This window comes from Pogoniulus pusillus, chromosome 8 (assembly GCF_015220805.1).
Source record: "Pogoniulus pusillus isolate bPogPus1 chromosome 8, bPogPus1.pri, whole genome shotgun sequence".
NCBI classification, from domain to species: Eukaryota; Metazoa; Chordata; class Aves; order Piciformes; family Lybiidae; genus Pogoniulus; species Pogoniulus pusillus.
The window spans coordinates 25,801,728-25,818,292 of NC_087271.1; the positions used below are offsets into that span (position 1 = coordinate 25,801,728).

A 16,565-nucleotide genomic window follows, 5' to 3' on the forward strand; every position below is an offset into this window, starting at 1 on the left:
TATCCCATGGGTGCAGCCCTTTCCCCCTTCAATGGTCTGAACTGGCATTGGACAGCCAGGCTGGGTGCTTAGGAATGCGCCACTTGGACCTACAAAACCACCTGGAGCTAAGGCAGAAGATGGGGAGACAGAGGCTTGTCCTTGTCCCCAGGGGAGCGCATTGTCCCCAAGGCAGGGTGGGCAGCAAGTGTCCATGGCACAGCGAGGCCGGTCGGCTCTGCCCGGAGCATGCCCTGGACATGTCATCCTAGCTGGCTGCTGGAACTGCCCCAGCTGGTAGCGATTCCCCCAGCGCCTGGCCCCGCAGACCCACAACCTTTGAAACTTTTATTAAATACAAAAACCTCGGTCTCTGCGACCGAACGCTGCATTCAACGTATGCTGAAAAAAAGGGTCAGACATTCAAATGTACAAAAGTCACCGGGGCCCCTGCTCTGGCGTGCTGCCCTGCTCCCAGCCCTACTGCTCCCAGGCTCCCCTGGGGATGTTGAGGGGTGCCTGGGCTCCCAGTCCCGTGGAGGGACATGGGATGCCCACTCTGCACAGCCTCAGCCTCACCTGCTTGCAGTGCCCCCGCCCCAGTCCTGCAGGGGAGAAGTCAGAGAAGGGGGAAACCCCAGTGACCCCCAAACTGCCTGTGGAGCACTCACTACTGGAAGGAGCCATGGGACAGCCCTGCCCTGCATCAGCCCCCACCAAAAGCCCCATTCTCCTTCCCTCCCTCTTTCAAAGTGGGGAGGGCAGATGCACGCATGGGCTGTACACACTCATCTGCCTTTGGGGAGGGGATACAGGATACAGCAGCCACTTCCAGCCCTGGGGAAACTTGAGGCACAGAGAGGGGCATTTACTAACCAGAGGTCTCTGTTTGGCAGAGCTGAGACGGACCAGCTCTGAGCACCAGACTAAAGCAGAGGAAGACAGCGAGCCACATCTGCGTGCCTAGCAGCATGGGCAGCACCTGGCTAGGGCAGCAACCTCGCTCTGATCCTCCCTGCTTAGGGGGGGCCTAGGCTGCTCCCACCCCTGGCCAGGACAGCAGCCACTCCAACGCTGGTGAAGGGTGAAGCCTGCACCCTGCTTCTTGCAGCGCTAGTCGGGGACCCCCCCCCTTCCCAGCTCTCCCAGAGCAGTGGGATCTCACCCTCCCTGTCTGGAGTGCAGATAGGAGCTAGCATGAGCAGAAGGCTCTTTGCCAGGGCTGAAGATGCCCCTCCCTCTGTGCCAAGAGCTGCACGTGGGGCGACCAGGCTCATCTGCCAACACACCAATATGGGGCGGGATTCCTGCAAACACACTGGTGGGAACATGGGGGACAGAGAAATCCTGGGGACCGAGGGGCTGGGAGGCAGCTGTCTCCAAAAGGCAGCAGAGTAGGCAGAAAACATCCCCATCCAGTCCTGGCTCTTGAGGAGCTGGGGCAAAACCTGTTGTGCCCAGCTAGCCTGGACACAGCTGGGTCTCAGTAGCTCTGCTGGCAGGGTGACCGCTAGCCCCGGGCGAGGCGCGGGGGTGGCCTGCCGATCTCCACGGTGATGTTGGTGTACATGGGCTGGCGAGAGACCTCCACCAGCCGGTACTGCAGTGAACTGATCCCATCCCGCTTCATCGTCATTTTGGTGTTCTGGATCTTGGTGAATCTGGTGGAAAGGGAAGTGGAATGAGGCAGAGTGGTGGGAGAGGTGTGGAAGGGTGCTTGCCATGGTGCTATCAGTGCCATGGATTTCCAAGGGGGCAAGCAGAGCCAGGCAGCCAGTGTCCCAGCTGCCCTGCATCCTGTGTCTCACTCACCTCTGCGGGTTGGGTTCATTGTGTTTGTCACGTTCATGCTTGATCATGCGGTACCTCCCAATGCGGATGTCGGGCCTCGACACCTTCATGCCATTCAGGGAGATGCTGGGGGCAGAGAGCAGAGGAATCAGCATGCAGGCACCAGGGTGGTACATTCCCTGTTCCAGAAACCACCCGGGTCAGCCCGTCCTGGGTTAATATAGCTGTGTCAAGCCAAGATGGATATCACCAAGCCATGGCAGGGCCAGTACCATGACCAAGAATGCCACACTGCCCATAGCAGAGTGTGTCCAGAGCACCACTCCTACCCAGCAACTTTCAGCTCTGCCGGCCAGCAGCTGTGCTTTGCCTGTGCTAAGCACACACCACCATCACTCCCTTCCACCCTCCCTCTGCAGCCCCTGCCCTTTACATTCTCCAAATGCCGGCACCAGGCCCTTCCCTTGAGGCCCTCCTCAAACATCAAGGGTTGCCTGAAGCTCTCCCAGACCTCCAAATGCTGCTCGTTCTGCACCCTAAGCCCACCTTGGATGGAAATCACAAACGTGACACTTGCCCACAGCACCTACAAGGGGTGTTTTGGTGGCCCAGCCATTTCAGGCTGTTTATGCACCACAGGCCACAAGCTACTCCCATGGGCACCACCAGGGAGAAACCCATAGGAGATGAGGCAGCAGCTGTCCAGTTCTGGCACCCAGCATTGGGGGCGTGCAGGGGGAATCAGTTCTGGCACCTGACACAGGGTGTGTGCATTTGGCTTCAGCACCCAACACAGAGTGCATGCAAGAGGATTCATCTCTGACACTCAATGCAGGGGGCACGCAGGGGCATTTGGCTCTGGCACCCAACACCGGGTGCATTCAGAGGAATCAGCTCCAGCTTAGCACACGGTTGTGCTGCGGCCTGCCGGCTGCAGGCAGAAATGCCTGTCTGGCTGCTGTGCAGTCACCACTGAGACACTTCCAAGTTTTGTATCCCAGCTCTGGACGCTTCCAAGTTTAGCATCCCAGCCCCAGCCTGGAGAAGAGCCCGCAGGCACACTGCCCTGCTGGCACAGCTCATACCATGGTGGGAGGGGGACTGGTCCCATTACACTGGCAGGGTTCATCCACAACGAAGGCACGTGGGTGCTCCTCATCCTCCAAACACCCTGGGAGGGACCAGCTTGGTTTGCAAGGGTCATCAACCCTCAAGCTGGAGAGCAATTCAATCCCTCCCCACCACGTGGCATGATCTGTGCATGTCCCCCACAAAATGGGGCACCTTGGCACTGGGTAGGGATGCCAGGTCAGTGCTCAGCGGGGAACCTCCCAGCACACCTAAACCATCTGGCACTGGCAAAGGGCTGGCACCTACCGGTTAAAGATGTCATCGTCCTCTCCTCCCCAGCCCCAGTATTCATTGGGAAAGCCATTGATCTTCAGGAACTGAGATTTGCTCAGCCCAGAGACGCCACCAAAGTAGCCAGCATAGGGCAGCCTGTAGGTTGATAGCAAACAGATCAGGCTCAGCCCTACAAGGACCTCTAAATTCAACCACCAGCTGGCTACATCATCCCCTACCCAGGGCTCTTTACCTTCTCCCATCCCATGTCCACAATATGACATAGTGACCCTGCACAGGCCCCAGATGACAACTGATGTTGGTGGCACTAGTGTCATCCCAGCCCTGTCCAAGTGTAAACACCTCAGCCCTCCAAGGAACCCACCTGAACCCAAACTTGTCCATGCCAACAGCAAAGTGCCGCGGCTGCTCATAGCAGCGATAAAGGTTGCGGTCATCCATAGGAATGAGGTCCACATCACTGAAGATGAAGCAGTCATACTCCTCGTCGTCCTTGAGCGCCTCCAGGAACCCCACATTGAGCAGCTTGGCCCGGTTGAAGGTGTCCTCGCCAAACTGCAGGGCAGAGCTCAGTGATGCTTGCCTGCCCAACCTGGTCTTGTCACCCCCTTGCCCCTGACCCTCTCACCTGGTTGATGATGTAGATGCCATAAGCCACCTTCTGACGGCGCAGGATGGGGTGCAGGTAGTGCAGCCAGTACTTGAGGTGGTGCTCGCGGTGCCGGAAAGGGATGAGGATGGCCACCTTCTGCCGGGGCAGGCAGTCTGGAGGCGTGTACTTGCCACCCTGGCGCACGTCAGGGTTTTCCCGCTGCACCCGCTCCATGCTCATGGGAGAGCTGAACTCGATGAGCAGGCGCCCAACTGCAAGAGGGATGGAAGGGTCATACCCACAGGAGAGGACATGGTCAGAGTCATGGCCATCTGCTGCTGCCAACCAAGCCAGCAGAGCAAACAGTCAGGGGCACCTGCAAGAGGCATCAGCACTGACGAGGGCAGAGGATGCACTAAATCTTTCTCAAACAGGGGCAGAGAGACTTGGCAAGCCACTAATAAAACCTGAAATCTGCTGTTCCAGACTGGGCTTTCTCCACTACCCCACCTCTGGGACCACCAGGAAGTCATGCCCAGGGCCCAGAAAAAAAGTATGACACCCACCTCAGCCCTATACTGTGAGACAGAGACCAACTCACCCCACACACTCACCCCATATGTCTCACCTAAGCCAGGAGGTGTCTCCTGGCAGGGCTGCAAGGGCTTCTCAGTGGCAGACAGGTTGGTGCTGGGCTTGGTGCTGGGGGATGGAGCCTCAGCACCAGCCAGCCCATAGCTGGGGACGGTGCTATTGGGGCGGGACGAGTTGGAGTTGGGGTGGGCACGCGAGGCATTCCTGGCATTGAAGCGGCTGAAGAAGTCCAGGTGCTGCGCGTAGACATCAAAGTAGAGGATCATGATGATGACAAAGTGGAGCAGGCAGAGCAGCAGCACGGCCTTGCAAATCCTTTCCAGGGTCACCCCCAAGAGCAGCCTGGTCATCTTCTGGGCACAGGTAGGTGGACATGTGCGCTCAGTGGGGCAGAGGGGCGGCTCCAGCCACGGTCCAAATCCTGCTGAGACACCTCACACTCAGGACACTGCCAGCCTGAGTTCTTAACACCAGCAAAACCAAGACTGGGAGAGAGGGAGCAGCATAAGGTCTGGTGCAGAGGTGATGGGCCCACAGGTCAATTTGCCAGTTAGCAACTGGGAAATGCTGCGCTCAGACACATGCTCTGAGGACACAACCATGAAGACATAAGACGTTCACAGCCCCACACAGCAAATCTCTTTCCTGCATTCTATGGCCAAGATCAGGCCAGACCCTCTCCCCATCCCCACTGCCTCCCAGTAAGGGATAAGCATATCCCCATGGGTGCCACAAAGAGCCTCTATGAAGGCTAGGAGCCCTTAGAAGAGGCATGGAGAAAGCACACTCTCCAAAAATGTGGCCAGCTTGCACTGTGGGGATGCCCATTAGCCATCCCTTTCCAAAGGCACCCCATTTCTCTGCTGCCCATCCCACTGCCCCTGCAGTTCTGCACCCCAGCAGTGGCAGCAAAGCAGAGACAGAAGTGCCATACCAGCAGAGCCCTTCTAAGGGCACATAGTGGGGCGAGCAGCTGCACAGCAGATGTTGAGCTGAGCAGGATGTCCTGGCCACGGGGGATGTGGTCCCTGCCATGTGCAGGAGAGTCCAGCATACAGCCACCGGTGTAGATCTTCTCTCCTCCTGCTGCCAATGGCAAGGTGCCCTGGGACACTGGGAGCTTCTGGGAGCCAGGGTCTCTATATCTCCCACATGACACATGGAGCTGGGCCAGAGTCCTGTCAGAAAGCAGCTGGGAGAGTCACTGGAGAGCCCCAGCTGAGCCAAACTGGCTGGCCCTTCCTAGTTCCACCACTGCCAGGACTCGGGCTACTGCAAGGCCATGCACCCCAGTTCCTGCCTTGGCCCCTGTCTCAGTCCCTGTTCTGAGGGAAGCTGCTAGGGCAGAGCAAGACAACTGTGAAGGACAGGCCTGAGGGCTTGCAAGACCCTGGGAACCCTAGGCCAGTCCAGTGCTGCTGCAAGGACCCTAGAGGGGACCTGTCAGGTTGGGAACTGCAGTAGGAGTCCCTGGCAAGAGTGCAGCTAGGACCCAAGAGCACTGGCAACCGGCCCAGAATCTGGAGACACCCACCAGCAGCTGCCAGCCCCGGCCAGTGGGGTCCCCCAGGGAGCTGCAGGGCAAGACTGATGGCAGCACAGGTGCTGGGAGTGGGGATCAGAGCTGAGGTTAGAAGTATGGTTTCTGCCCAACCCTGCTCTGACTGCCCCCTTCCAGCCACAGGGCAGATTCCAGCATGCAGCAGGGTGCTGGCTGAAGCCCATTCAGGTAGGGACATGCTGGAAAAGGCTCTAAGCCTGACGCCCCAACTGTGTGCACCCTCCTTCTCTCTGCAGGACGTACCGTGGGATCCCCGTGGGCAGGAGTCTCCTGGCAGAGGCCAGCACCCCTATCCCTCACTGCACTGCTTTCTGGGAACCCGCCCTGTGGAGAAGAGCCAGCGTTGCCATTATCTGCCAGACCTTCTCCTGGCCACAGTGCCCTGTCACCCAGCACAGCCCATGACGTAAGGACCTGCCTACCCCCAGCGCCTGCCAGGAATCCTCCTCACAAACCCTCGCAGCAGGCCCCGGCACATGGGGCGGCGGCGGTGTCCCAGCGGCCAGGCGGGGAGGTGCCAGGGACAAATGACAGCGAAGTGTTACGGACCCCTCAGCAGGGCGGTCCGCAAGGTGGGTGAAGTGCAGTGCTCGCCGGGAACAAAAGCCAAGGCACCGAATGCCACAAACACGAGTGGGCTTAAAACCGCCCGCTAGGCTGGGGGGCTATTAATTATGATGTAACCTCCTCTCCACCACAGCACCTTCACAGGGTGTGAGAGGCTGAAAGCAACCTGGAGTTGGGGAACCGGCATCCAGGGACTCACCCTAGCGTGGTGGATGCCATGGGGCCGGTACTGCCCGCTCCTATGGAGGCACATAGGGAGTCGGTAGCCGCAGGGCCATTGGCTTCCCCTATGCCCCTCTCCTCCAGGCCACTGGCAGGCGAGGGGACATATTCAACACAAGCCCCCCTGATCGTTCCCAGACCCTGGCACACACAAAAACTTGTTTAAAAACGTGGAACAACCTCGAAAACAGGCTTTTTCCCGAACCAGGGATGTGCCATCCATAAGTGACCAAGATCGCATTCGCTAGGTCGCATCCTCGGTTCCCCCCGACCCAGTCGGGCCTGTTCGCGCCGTTTAACTCACCGCGGCCTCGGGGGCTGCCGCGCCGCCCCGGCGCCGGTCAGCGGCCCCCGCCGCCACCTCCTCCTTCTCTGGCTCTTCCTCCTCTTCCTCCTCCAGCCCCGGCCGCCGACCCGCGGGCTCCCATGCCCGGGGCTGCGGGGGGGGGCCTGCCGGCCGGGGCCGCCGCACCGCCTAGAGCCGCAGGGAGACGGGGCCGCGCCCGCACGCCGGCTCCGCCCGCCGCTGCTGTCGCCGCCGCACCGGGCGGGGCCGCTGCCGCCGCCCGCCCCGCGTTCCGGGGCCGTGCTGACGCCGGGCCAGGGCAGCCCCTCGGGGCCCAGGACCCCCCCGGCGCGGACCCCCTTACCCGCAGACCCCCTGCCCGCGATGCTCGATGCGGCCCCCGCTCCGCCCCGATATGCTCGGCCCTTGGCCCCGGGAACCCTCCGGGCGGCCCTCTGGATACAATCTCTCGATGTTTCTTTCTCCCCTCGCTTCTGCTGCGTTTCAGTCAAGAGCCCATCCAGGGCAACTGCCGCGACCCCGAGCCGGTTCAGCGCCTGTCACAACCGATTTTTGGCTTCATTCTAGGGCCTCCATCCACCCTCCATGTTTCAGGGCTAGGAAACACCAAAAACTTCACTCTCTCTCTTACAACGGTGTCACCAAAAGATCTTGTGCTGGTCTCCGTGAGTTTGGTTCAGATCAAGCAGTTTTTTGCACTATCTTCCACCTTTCCCTTCTTGCCCTCCACCCCATGACATTTGTATTTACTGTGAGCAGCTTCTCCACGCAAGCCTCCCCTCGTACCTTGTGCCTGGCCACACACCTGAGCAAGGGTTTTCCCTCTGCCCCACAGCAGTTCACGTCAGAAGATGATCTTACAACAGAGATCAGAGCAGCACCCAACCAGCTCAGGCCAGCCCGGCCCTGCTCCACCCCTGTAAGCAAGCCCTGCTGAAAGCCATTCGATTTCTTCCTCAAGTTCTTGGTTCAGCTCTTGGCCAGGTGATATTTCTTCCATAAATACTCACATGCAGTCACCAAATCGTCTTTCGGCTCTCACTGCTACTCCTGAGCCATGGTACAAGATGCCAGAACCTCATTTAAGCTTTTGCTCCATGCTTGAGCAGCAGGTATTTAGCACACCCAAGTCCTAGAACCCAAGCACACACACCTAGAACAAGAGAGTGCAGGGTATGCACACCTCACCACTGTCAGCTGCAGGACACAGGACATCTGCGACTTCAGCCACCATAAGACTGGCCCTGGTGGGTATGAAGTCCTCACAAAATATCTGTGGGCAATTTGGAGCCTGTTCTCCTGTCAAAGCCACAATATGCAAAGACAAGATTTGGAGAACAGAAAAGATCCTCTCCGAGGGAGATTCCTGAATTTCTATAAAGCCAAGGCAGGGCAGGGCAGGGCAAGACCCATCCCTGAACGGTAAGTGGGTGTGCCTGTCAAGACACTTGTTAACCAGGAAGAAAATTAACTCTTAGAACTTCTCTACCACCAATGCAGGATCTCTAAGAACAGGTGTCTCCTTCCTAAACACAGCCCCATATATTTGGCATAGGTCTGACAAGATAGCCCTGCCGTTTCAAAGCCTCTGATGCCTCTGGCCTGCAGCAGCGGCAGTGCCAGGGAACAAAGGTACAGCTCTCCCACAGGACCAGCAAAAGCCTGCCCCCACTCCTCTGAGCAGGCAGAGCCTGCTGCCGGCTGTTACTTGGGGCACACAGAGTTCCTTCTCACAGCCTCCAGACCAAGAAGAAAGCCAGCACAGCTAATGGCAGCACTGGCTCGGTTTGCTTCAGCAGGCTTTCCACGCCCACGGCTGAAATGCAGCATTAGTCTCAAAACACAGGACAATGTGGATACTTGAGAGACCACCACAACTCAGAGAGGCCATGCAGAGGCAGTTGTCCTAGTCCAAGGGCAAAAATCAGCAAGTGTGGGCTCCATCAGCCCCATCACTGCCTCAGTCTGTGGCATCCAGGTGGGAAGTGAGAAGGGCAGCTCCAGGTCTGAATCTGTTTAGCTACAGCACTAACAGAACCAGGGAATTGATTCTTCTTCCCATACAAAAGTGTACTGGCAGCACAGCAGGATAGATGAAGACCTTGTGCTGGATATAGCAGACTGCAGCAGCATTGGCTCCAGGCTCTGCAGAGCAGAGGCAGGAGGACCTTGTTCTTCCCTTCCCCCAAGAAGCAGATGAGCTGCCGGTCCAGCTGTCCACAGCCGGCTTCCCCGTGCTGCATTCACCACAGTCAGGCAGAGGGGAACAGAGTCAGCACATAACATCCCCACCTCTGGGACCTCTGCCAGAGTCTCCTGGGACAGAGGGGCACTGCAGACTGGAGAGTTCTGGCACACAGCGGCACACAGCAGTACCCAGCAGGGCTGCTGGCTGAAGACATCCTCATAAGGGACAAAGATTTGTTCCTCTGTATGTTTGGTGCTCCCCAGCTGCACAATGGGACTATGGACACTGGAATACTCCTCCTGTGCTAAACTACCTGGATGGGAGCCAAAAGGCCCAAACCAGCTTGTGCCTGTGCCTCCACAGTGCCAGCAGCAGCAAGAGCCTGGCAGAGGCAGCATGGAGCTGCCAGTTACCTGTTCCTGCAGCCTCCTACCTACTCTGGGCACCAAAGCAGAGCTCTGTTCCCACAGCTCAGAGGCTGGCCTCTTGCAGGTTGAGCAGGCAACAGGGTTAACCTCACAAAGGGAGGACACTAGCAGGCTTCTGGCACAGGAAAGGGACTTTGCCAGAGGCAGAGGGGAATTTCTGAACACGGGGTCAGCCCTTGCTCTCTGCAAACCTCCCTGACATGTGCAGGGCAGAGGAAGAGCTGCATCCTTGGACAAGAACCATATTTATTTCACAGACACAGAATTGCACTGGTGGTTGATTCTACAGAGACCGGGGACACACAGCAGCAGGGCTGCAGGGGCTGGGCCAGGCCACTGAGGGCAAAATTCACACAGAGAAATTTGTTTCTTCCGAGGGGCCGACAGATGGGTGGGATGGGGCTTTACACGGCCTGGCTCCCACTTCACTGCCAGGCAGCTCCCGCCTCAGTCAAGGATAGAAACATTAAATAAGTATATACAGCACCTCCTGGGGCGGGCTGGAACAGGCTGGGTGGGACAGGGCTCAGTTGCCCATTTTTACTTTAGATGTCTAGAAAGAAAGAAAAGAGGTTAGGTTGTGCCCCGTAAATCCCAACCCATCACCTCTGCCCCACCCAAGCATCCCAGGACCATTCAGAAGCTGCAAGCAGCTTATCAGCCCTACTGATAAGAACAGGGTGCACCCCAGGTAACAACCTCTGTGGCAGTTGCTCAGAAGGGCCATTAAGAGTTCACACTGCTGCAAGTAGGCACAGTATGCTGTGGGGAAAGCCATGCCACCCCAAACTTTGCAAACAGCCTCCCAGTCCCAATGCAGAGGATTGTGTCAGAGCCCAGGTGTGTCTACGTGGAGCTCAAGAGCACCCAGGATGAGGGGCACCTTGTGCTCATGTAAGCCTGGTGGCCCCAGGAGGCAGGTACCTGCAGGATAGCAACGATGACCCCAAACAGCCCTATGGCACTGCCAAAGATCTCCACGATCAGAATCTTGACGAAGAGGCTGGCATTCTGAGCATCAGCCAGGGCAGCCCCGCTGCCCACAATGCCCACGCAGACACCACAGAAGAGATTGCATAATCCAACAGTCAGGCCAGCCCCAAACATGGAGAAACCTGTGAGAGAGGAACACTGCAAGATGAAGATGTAACCCCCTTCCACCTGCACCTGGGATATGCTGCACCACCTGTGCCTTCAGGTGACAGAAGACCTCAAACTGCCAAGCACCAGCAGTGTCCTCCTGTTTAGGAAGTAGGACTGCTTCAGGGTGTGCCCCATCTCCCGTGGTATCAGACCAGCAGGTGATAGCAACATGTTGCTGCCTTAGGGAGGAACAGTGCTGCTGCTGGGCAGCACAGCCCAGCTAGGTGTAGGAAGGTCTCCAGAAGGTAGCTAAAAAGACAATTTTTGGTGGAAGAGTCACATGTCCTTGAGACACTTGCAGCAGGCCGTGGGCTGGTCAGAAGGTGACGGTCAGAGTGTGGCAACGCTCACAGCAACAGCACCAGGGACTGACCAGTCCTTACCTGCATGGTAGTTCCTGGCTCCAATTGCTTCTGGGGTGACTGCAGTGAAAGGCTGAGGGAAAAGACAGGGCCTGGGTTAGTGGCAAGTCTGTGGTCCCTGGGAGAGGTACCTGTCCCCAGCATAGCTTGGGGGAGACACATTTTGGGCAGAGCTGGTGTCTGACTCCATATCCCTGGGTAGCTTCATGACACCTCCCTCAACCCACTCTTCAGCATGGACAAGGGCCACTGCATAGACCACCAGTCCAGCGGCTCCCAGAATCATAAGTGTCCAAAGTTCTCACAGGGCCACCACTCACAACACTGGCCCATTCCCACCTCGGCCCCAAAACTGGTGCAGGGCTGGCATGTCAGCCCAGCTCCTCTCATACCTCAGCCATGTTACTGATGACTATTGCCATGATGATACCATAGATGGCCACAGCCTCGCAGAAGATGATGCTGGGGAAGAAAGGCAAAGTCTGAGCACAGTGTCTCTGTCAGTCCCAGGCTCTGCCCCAGCCTGAGCAGCCACCATCACTTCAGGCCCAGCCAGCCAGCAGCCAGACCCCTCCACAGCCACCTCTGATCCTGTCCCACTGCTGCCAAGGATAGAAAAGCAGTCTAGGCTATCAATTGCTTTCCTCCCAAGCAAGAGGGAGCTGCCAAACATGAAGGCTGGATGACAGTTTTGCTGTGCCACCCGAGGTTGCTGTGACAGCCCTGTGAGAAGCAGGCCCAGAGAGCCTTCAGCCTCATTCTGCTCCTTCAGGGAAGGACTGTTCAAAGTCTGGCCAGGGGACTCTGCCTGAGGCAGGAATAAGTGTGATCTCACAGCATTTGTTTTGAACACACTGGGCTCATTCACTGTGTGATATAACACAGCACTTTTCAAAGCAGCACTCTGGCTCCTTTAAAGCTCTTTGTTTTGAAAACAAACAGCAGCAGCAGCTCAGCAAGGAACAGTCTGCAAGCAGCACCCAGCTAGAGACAGGACAGAAACTTCTACACAAGGCTGAGACCTGCCCCATTCAGGCACAGCATAAAGCACTAACCCAAAGTCTGTGCTTACCTGACCAGGTTCTTGGTTTTGATCCGAGGGGCTTTGACTCCACCGCCAATGATGCTTGAGCCCGTGATGTAAATCCCCCTGAGGCAGACAAGGGGAGTTGGTGGAAGGTCTGGTACTCACAGGAGCATTCAACAGCAAAATCAGGATCTTCCAGCTGAGCAAAGAATCAGGCATGCATCTAGTGGCCTGCCTGTCCCCAGGGTACAAGTGGCCCCAAGTTCCACCATCTACAACAGCAAAGCTGCTAGGACACAAGAGACAGTGCGGCACAGCCTGGGCTCTGGGGTGTGATTCCAGAGAGCCAGGGACATCCCTGCCTCTCCACAGCCATTGCAGTCGGCAAGGTCATCTGCCCAGACCCTCCAGCAGCCTGGACACAGTGCTGCAGTGACCTGTACATCCTCACATCCCTGCATGTACGCACTATTTTGCCCTGCCCTGCCACATGGATACTGCAGTGTATACACTGCTACTGAACTGCAAGAGCAGGAGCCTGCTGAAGAGCCAGCCACACTCACCAGGCAGCTCCTACCACAGACAGGGAGATGGCCAAACCAATGCCCAGGTTGGACCACATGAAGGGTGAGGTCTCTGTCAGGAACCTGCAGAGGAAGAAGTGCCCTGAGTTAACACACAGATTGAGCCCTGCTAGTTGTAGTGCATAGCTCCAAAGCAGGTACCCCTCCACTTGATCATGGGGCCAAAGATTGTTTGGGCACTGATAGACAGTGGGCCACAAGAACCTCTCTCTGATAGAGTAACCCAGGACTCTCACCTGAATGGACCAAGATGTTCCTCCCCAAAACTCTGTGAACAGGAAGTCTGGGCTGAGAAGGGTGGGATGGCTGCACCAGCATTCCAAATGGCATCAACTGCATGTACATGTGGCCTGCATCTCTCCTGCTTACAGGAAGCAGAGACCCTGCTCACTGCACCTTTTTTCCCCAGCGATGCAGTAACCAGTGCTCATTGCTCAGGAGTGCTGTTCTCTACAGGGACTGCCAATCTTACCCATCTCCCCATAAGGCTCCTGAGGATGATAGTATTGATAGGGAACTCACCAGGCCACATCGAAGCGGAAGCCCAGGTCAAATATTGTGTAGCAGATCCCTGGAAAGCAAGAGTCACATAGGAACCTTCAGACAGGCACCAGCTTCCAGCCTAGCACTGCCATTTCCTCCCCCTACCCGTGAAGCCCTGGGGCAGAGGCCCAGGAGCACAGCACAGCATGCAGGAGGGTTACTGGGAAGACGGGTTCAGCTGTGCAGAGCTACAAGGCAGTGCGTCCCTTCCATGAAAATCTAACCCTAGTCATCCTATCACTTCCACATCAGTAGGACAGAGACAGCCCAGACCTGCAGTACTCCCAGACCCAACCCTAGAAAAGGACTGTGATGGTTGTCACACCCATTTTCCGTGCCCTGACCCTCCTTGAGCACCTACGTGCCATGATAGGCTACAATAGATGAACAGCAACCCACAGGCCTGTGCCCCAGGTCTCAAATTGCATTACCCAGCAGCTCAGTTCCACTGAAAAGCCATGGCTGTGAGCTGTTGTCTCTCACAGGGAAGGCAAGAGGATTGAGGCTGTGCCCCCAATTGAGCATCATATGCCACTCAGTCACTGTCCCACTAGGGTCTGCGCTGCTTCCCAGAAACCCATCAACACCAGAAGCTGCTCCTCAGCACCCTCTTTCCAAGGGTGTGGACTTTCAAGACATGCCTGCTGTCCTCAGCATTTCTCCTAGAGTCAGTCATTTCCAGAGAAAGGTGTACTCCAATATATGCAGGAGATACCAAAGCACAGCCCTCAGAAACTCAGAAAAGCTGTTCCTTTCCATGGGGGATTCCAAGGACAGTTTGCCTTGTTGCACCCTTGAGTGCTCCACTCCTGTGCAGAATTGCAGCAAGGAGTCACAGCCAGCAGAGCTGTGCAGCCAAAAGAGATGCAGAGTTGCTTGCACCAAAACCCTGCCTCTCTATGAGCTCAGAAGCAGGAAAGATTGCTGCAGACTAGAAGAGACATCTTCCTCTTTGCATGGCTCACACCATGCAGCTGGAGAAGACAGTGTGACCTGGTCCTTAAGGAACAGATAAGCACAGGTAGCATAGCACTGTCTTCTCTGCACCAAATAAAAAGGGGCAACTCTACCACTGATGACTGGACCAGTGGCTCTGTGACACCGACTTGGAGTACAGGCTGGAAAAGGAGAAACTGGAGACTTTGGAAATTCTTAAAAACACCAAAGAGGTTACTGCATGCATCCTGCTGCTCTTTTCTCCACCAGACTCACAGCCTGGAGCCAACAACTTGCCCAGCAGCAATACAGAAGCAGGACGCTGTGCCCCAGGTCAGAAGAGCCTTTTCTGGCCCACAGGCAAGACCTTCCAGATGCCTCATCCCACCAAATGGCCTCGGTGCTGCCGTGCAGGGAGATGTGCCAGCCTCAGAGAAGGGATGTTCCTATTGTTCTAGGGTACTAAGCCACTCCATGCACAACTCGGGACTCTGCACCCAGACAACTACAAGCACTACCAGGCAAGCTTCCTCCCAAAACGGGAAGTGACAATGCTGATCCCTTCTCCTGCCCACAGAATGGGGCTGTTCCCCTGTCCTGCTTTTGTGACACACAAATGAGGAACAATGTCACCACAGCTAGGGAGTGCAAAGGGAAGCTATATCCTAGCCTACATGCTTGGTGACCTTCAGAGATGATCTCTATGGCTGGGCCTGGTCAGACAGCAGCTTCTGTTTTGGCTTGGCTAGCAGAGCAGGAACTGAACCCAACCAGCCTCAGCTGCTCCCACTATCCAAGAGCAATAAGGAAGAGATATAACCAGCTCAGGGCAGATCTTAAGAACTCCTTCTACACCTTCAATAGCAGGCATAATCTTGGATTGATATATAAAAGACAGTTAAGGATTTTTTCCTGTGAGCTTTGGCTCCCAGTTCTGCAGTCAGGATAGCAAATAGCTGGGCAACAGGGCAACTAGACTGAAGTACCAAAGCAGAGCTCAGAATAAGGAGGGAAAACACAAAATGACACCACCAAAACACTGCAGAGAGCAAGACCATTTCCTGTTCATACCTTCCCCCATAAGGGATTGCACCACAGAAGGGGAAACTAAGAGCATCTAGACTCGGGTCACTGAGATTTTCCAACAGCTTCAAGTCTGTTGCATGCATCTGCACTGGCACAAGCTGTGTGATTCAGAGAGCCCAGTATGGAAGCCGTGGGCCAGACACTGGGTTCACCAGACCCCTGGAAACACGAGAGAGTGAGACACCCTTCACCTCTGACTCGGCTTCTCACATCACTCAAATACTGAGGCAGGAGCCAAAGTCTCCTTGGCCTCTGCCTTGCTCTCAGTCACTTAACTCAGCACTGAAGGAGGAAAGAGGCATCAGCTCCAGCACAAAATCTTCCCACAACTCCTCATGCAGAAGCCTGGGCTGCCACAAGCACCAATACAGCCACACAGATGTGCAAACCATCCAGACTTGCACGTTTCCCTTATCTGCTCCATCCAATACAGCAGCTTTCACAGCCTGAAAAGCCAGACACCTGCTTTTAGCTCCTCTGACCTGCCAAATCCACGCACGACCCCTGACTGGCACCAGCACTTTTCTGCTCTCACATGCACAGAAAGGCTAATCAGCTTCTTAAACTGGACAAGCCGAAAGCTGCACATGCAAGAGCATTTGTCATATACAGCGAGCTTCTAGGGGTCCAGGCCTTCAGAGAGAGCATCTAAAAGCACCCTAGTGGTGATGTTCAGGCTGAGAAAGCCCACAACAGTAGTCTAGGTGCCATGGCAGGCCAAAGGCCAGCCCTCCCGAGCAGCTCAGCCAACAGAGGACTGACAACTTCGCACTCCGACACCTCGCCTTCGTTTCTCACACCACAGCAACACAAGCACACACCGCCTCCAGTTCCTCTCCGGCAAAGGAGCTGCCAGCACAGACACAGGCCCGAACTACGGACTCCCCTCACAGCCAGAGCCTCGGCTCAGCCCTGCCTGTGCCCACGATTCCCAGCCCCATAGCCTCGCTCGGAGACCCCCCGCACGCCCTGCCCCGGCCCGCCCCCCACTCCCCACGCCCGCCGCTGACCGACGCCCAGCAGCGTGGTCCAGAAGGCGAGGCCGAGGCCCGAGTACAGCAGCGCGAGCCCCGTCATGGCGGCAGCGGCGGGGGACGGAGCGGAGCGGAGCGGAGCGGAGCCGGCCGGGCGCGCGGGCGCGAGCGCGTCACCTGACCCCCGCACACGTGAACGGAAGCGCAGCGCAGAACGGAACCAGGATCCCGCTCCCGCCTCCGCCGCGCTCGCCATTGGCCGCCCCGGCTGACAGGCGGCAGAACTACAGGGACCGCAGTGCACCGCGAGGGACGC

General features: G+C 56.8%; 2 protein-coding genes across 3 annotated transcripts; both read right to left on the reverse strand.

The window, feature by feature from the left end:
* Nucleotides 1-313: 313 nt before the first annotated feature.
* B4GALT2 (beta-1,4-galactosyltransferase 2) lies at nucleotides 314-7,182 on the reverse strand. 2 transcript variants are annotated; one of them, XM_064147735.1, is made up of 7 exons: nucleotides 6,976-7,182; nucleotides 4,356-4,742; nucleotides 3,764-3,999; nucleotides 3,500-3,690; nucleotides 3,148-3,270; nucleotides 1,792-1,896; nucleotides 314-1,640 (listed from the first exon to the last, which is right to left on the reverse strand). In XM_064147735.1, exons 2-7 carry the CDS (start codon nucleotides 4,669-4,671, stop codon nucleotides 1,490-1,492), a joined length of 1,122 nt encoding a protein of 373 aa, XP_064003805.1. In that variant the 5' UTR covers nucleotides 4,672-4,742; nucleotides 6,976-7,182; the 3' UTR covers nucleotides 314-1,489. The 2 variants fall into 2 exon arrangements, with proteins under 2 accessions (XP_064003805.1, XP_064003806.1); XM_064147736.1 differs by lacking the exon at nucleotides 6,976-7,182 and adding an exon at nucleotides 6,126-6,232.
* A 2,641-nt stretch (nucleotides 7,183-9,823) lies between these two features.
* ATP6V0B (ATPase H+ transporting V0 subunit b) lies at nucleotides 9,824-16,468 on the reverse strand. Its single transcript, XM_064147737.1, has 8 exons — nucleotides 16,286-16,468; nucleotides 13,233-13,281; nucleotides 12,690-12,773; nucleotides 12,172-12,249; nucleotides 11,492-11,561; nucleotides 11,121-11,172; nucleotides 10,519-10,709; nucleotides 9,824-10,147 (listed from the first exon to the last, which is right to left on the reverse strand). The coding sequence occupies exons 1-8, from the start codon at nucleotides 16,350-16,352 to the stop codon at nucleotides 10,121-10,123; spliced, it is 618 nt and encodes a 205-aa protein (XP_064003807.1). The 5' UTR covers nucleotides 16,353-16,468; the 3' UTR covers nucleotides 9,824-10,120.
* Between the last annotated feature and the right edge of the window lie 97 nt (nucleotides 16,469-16,565).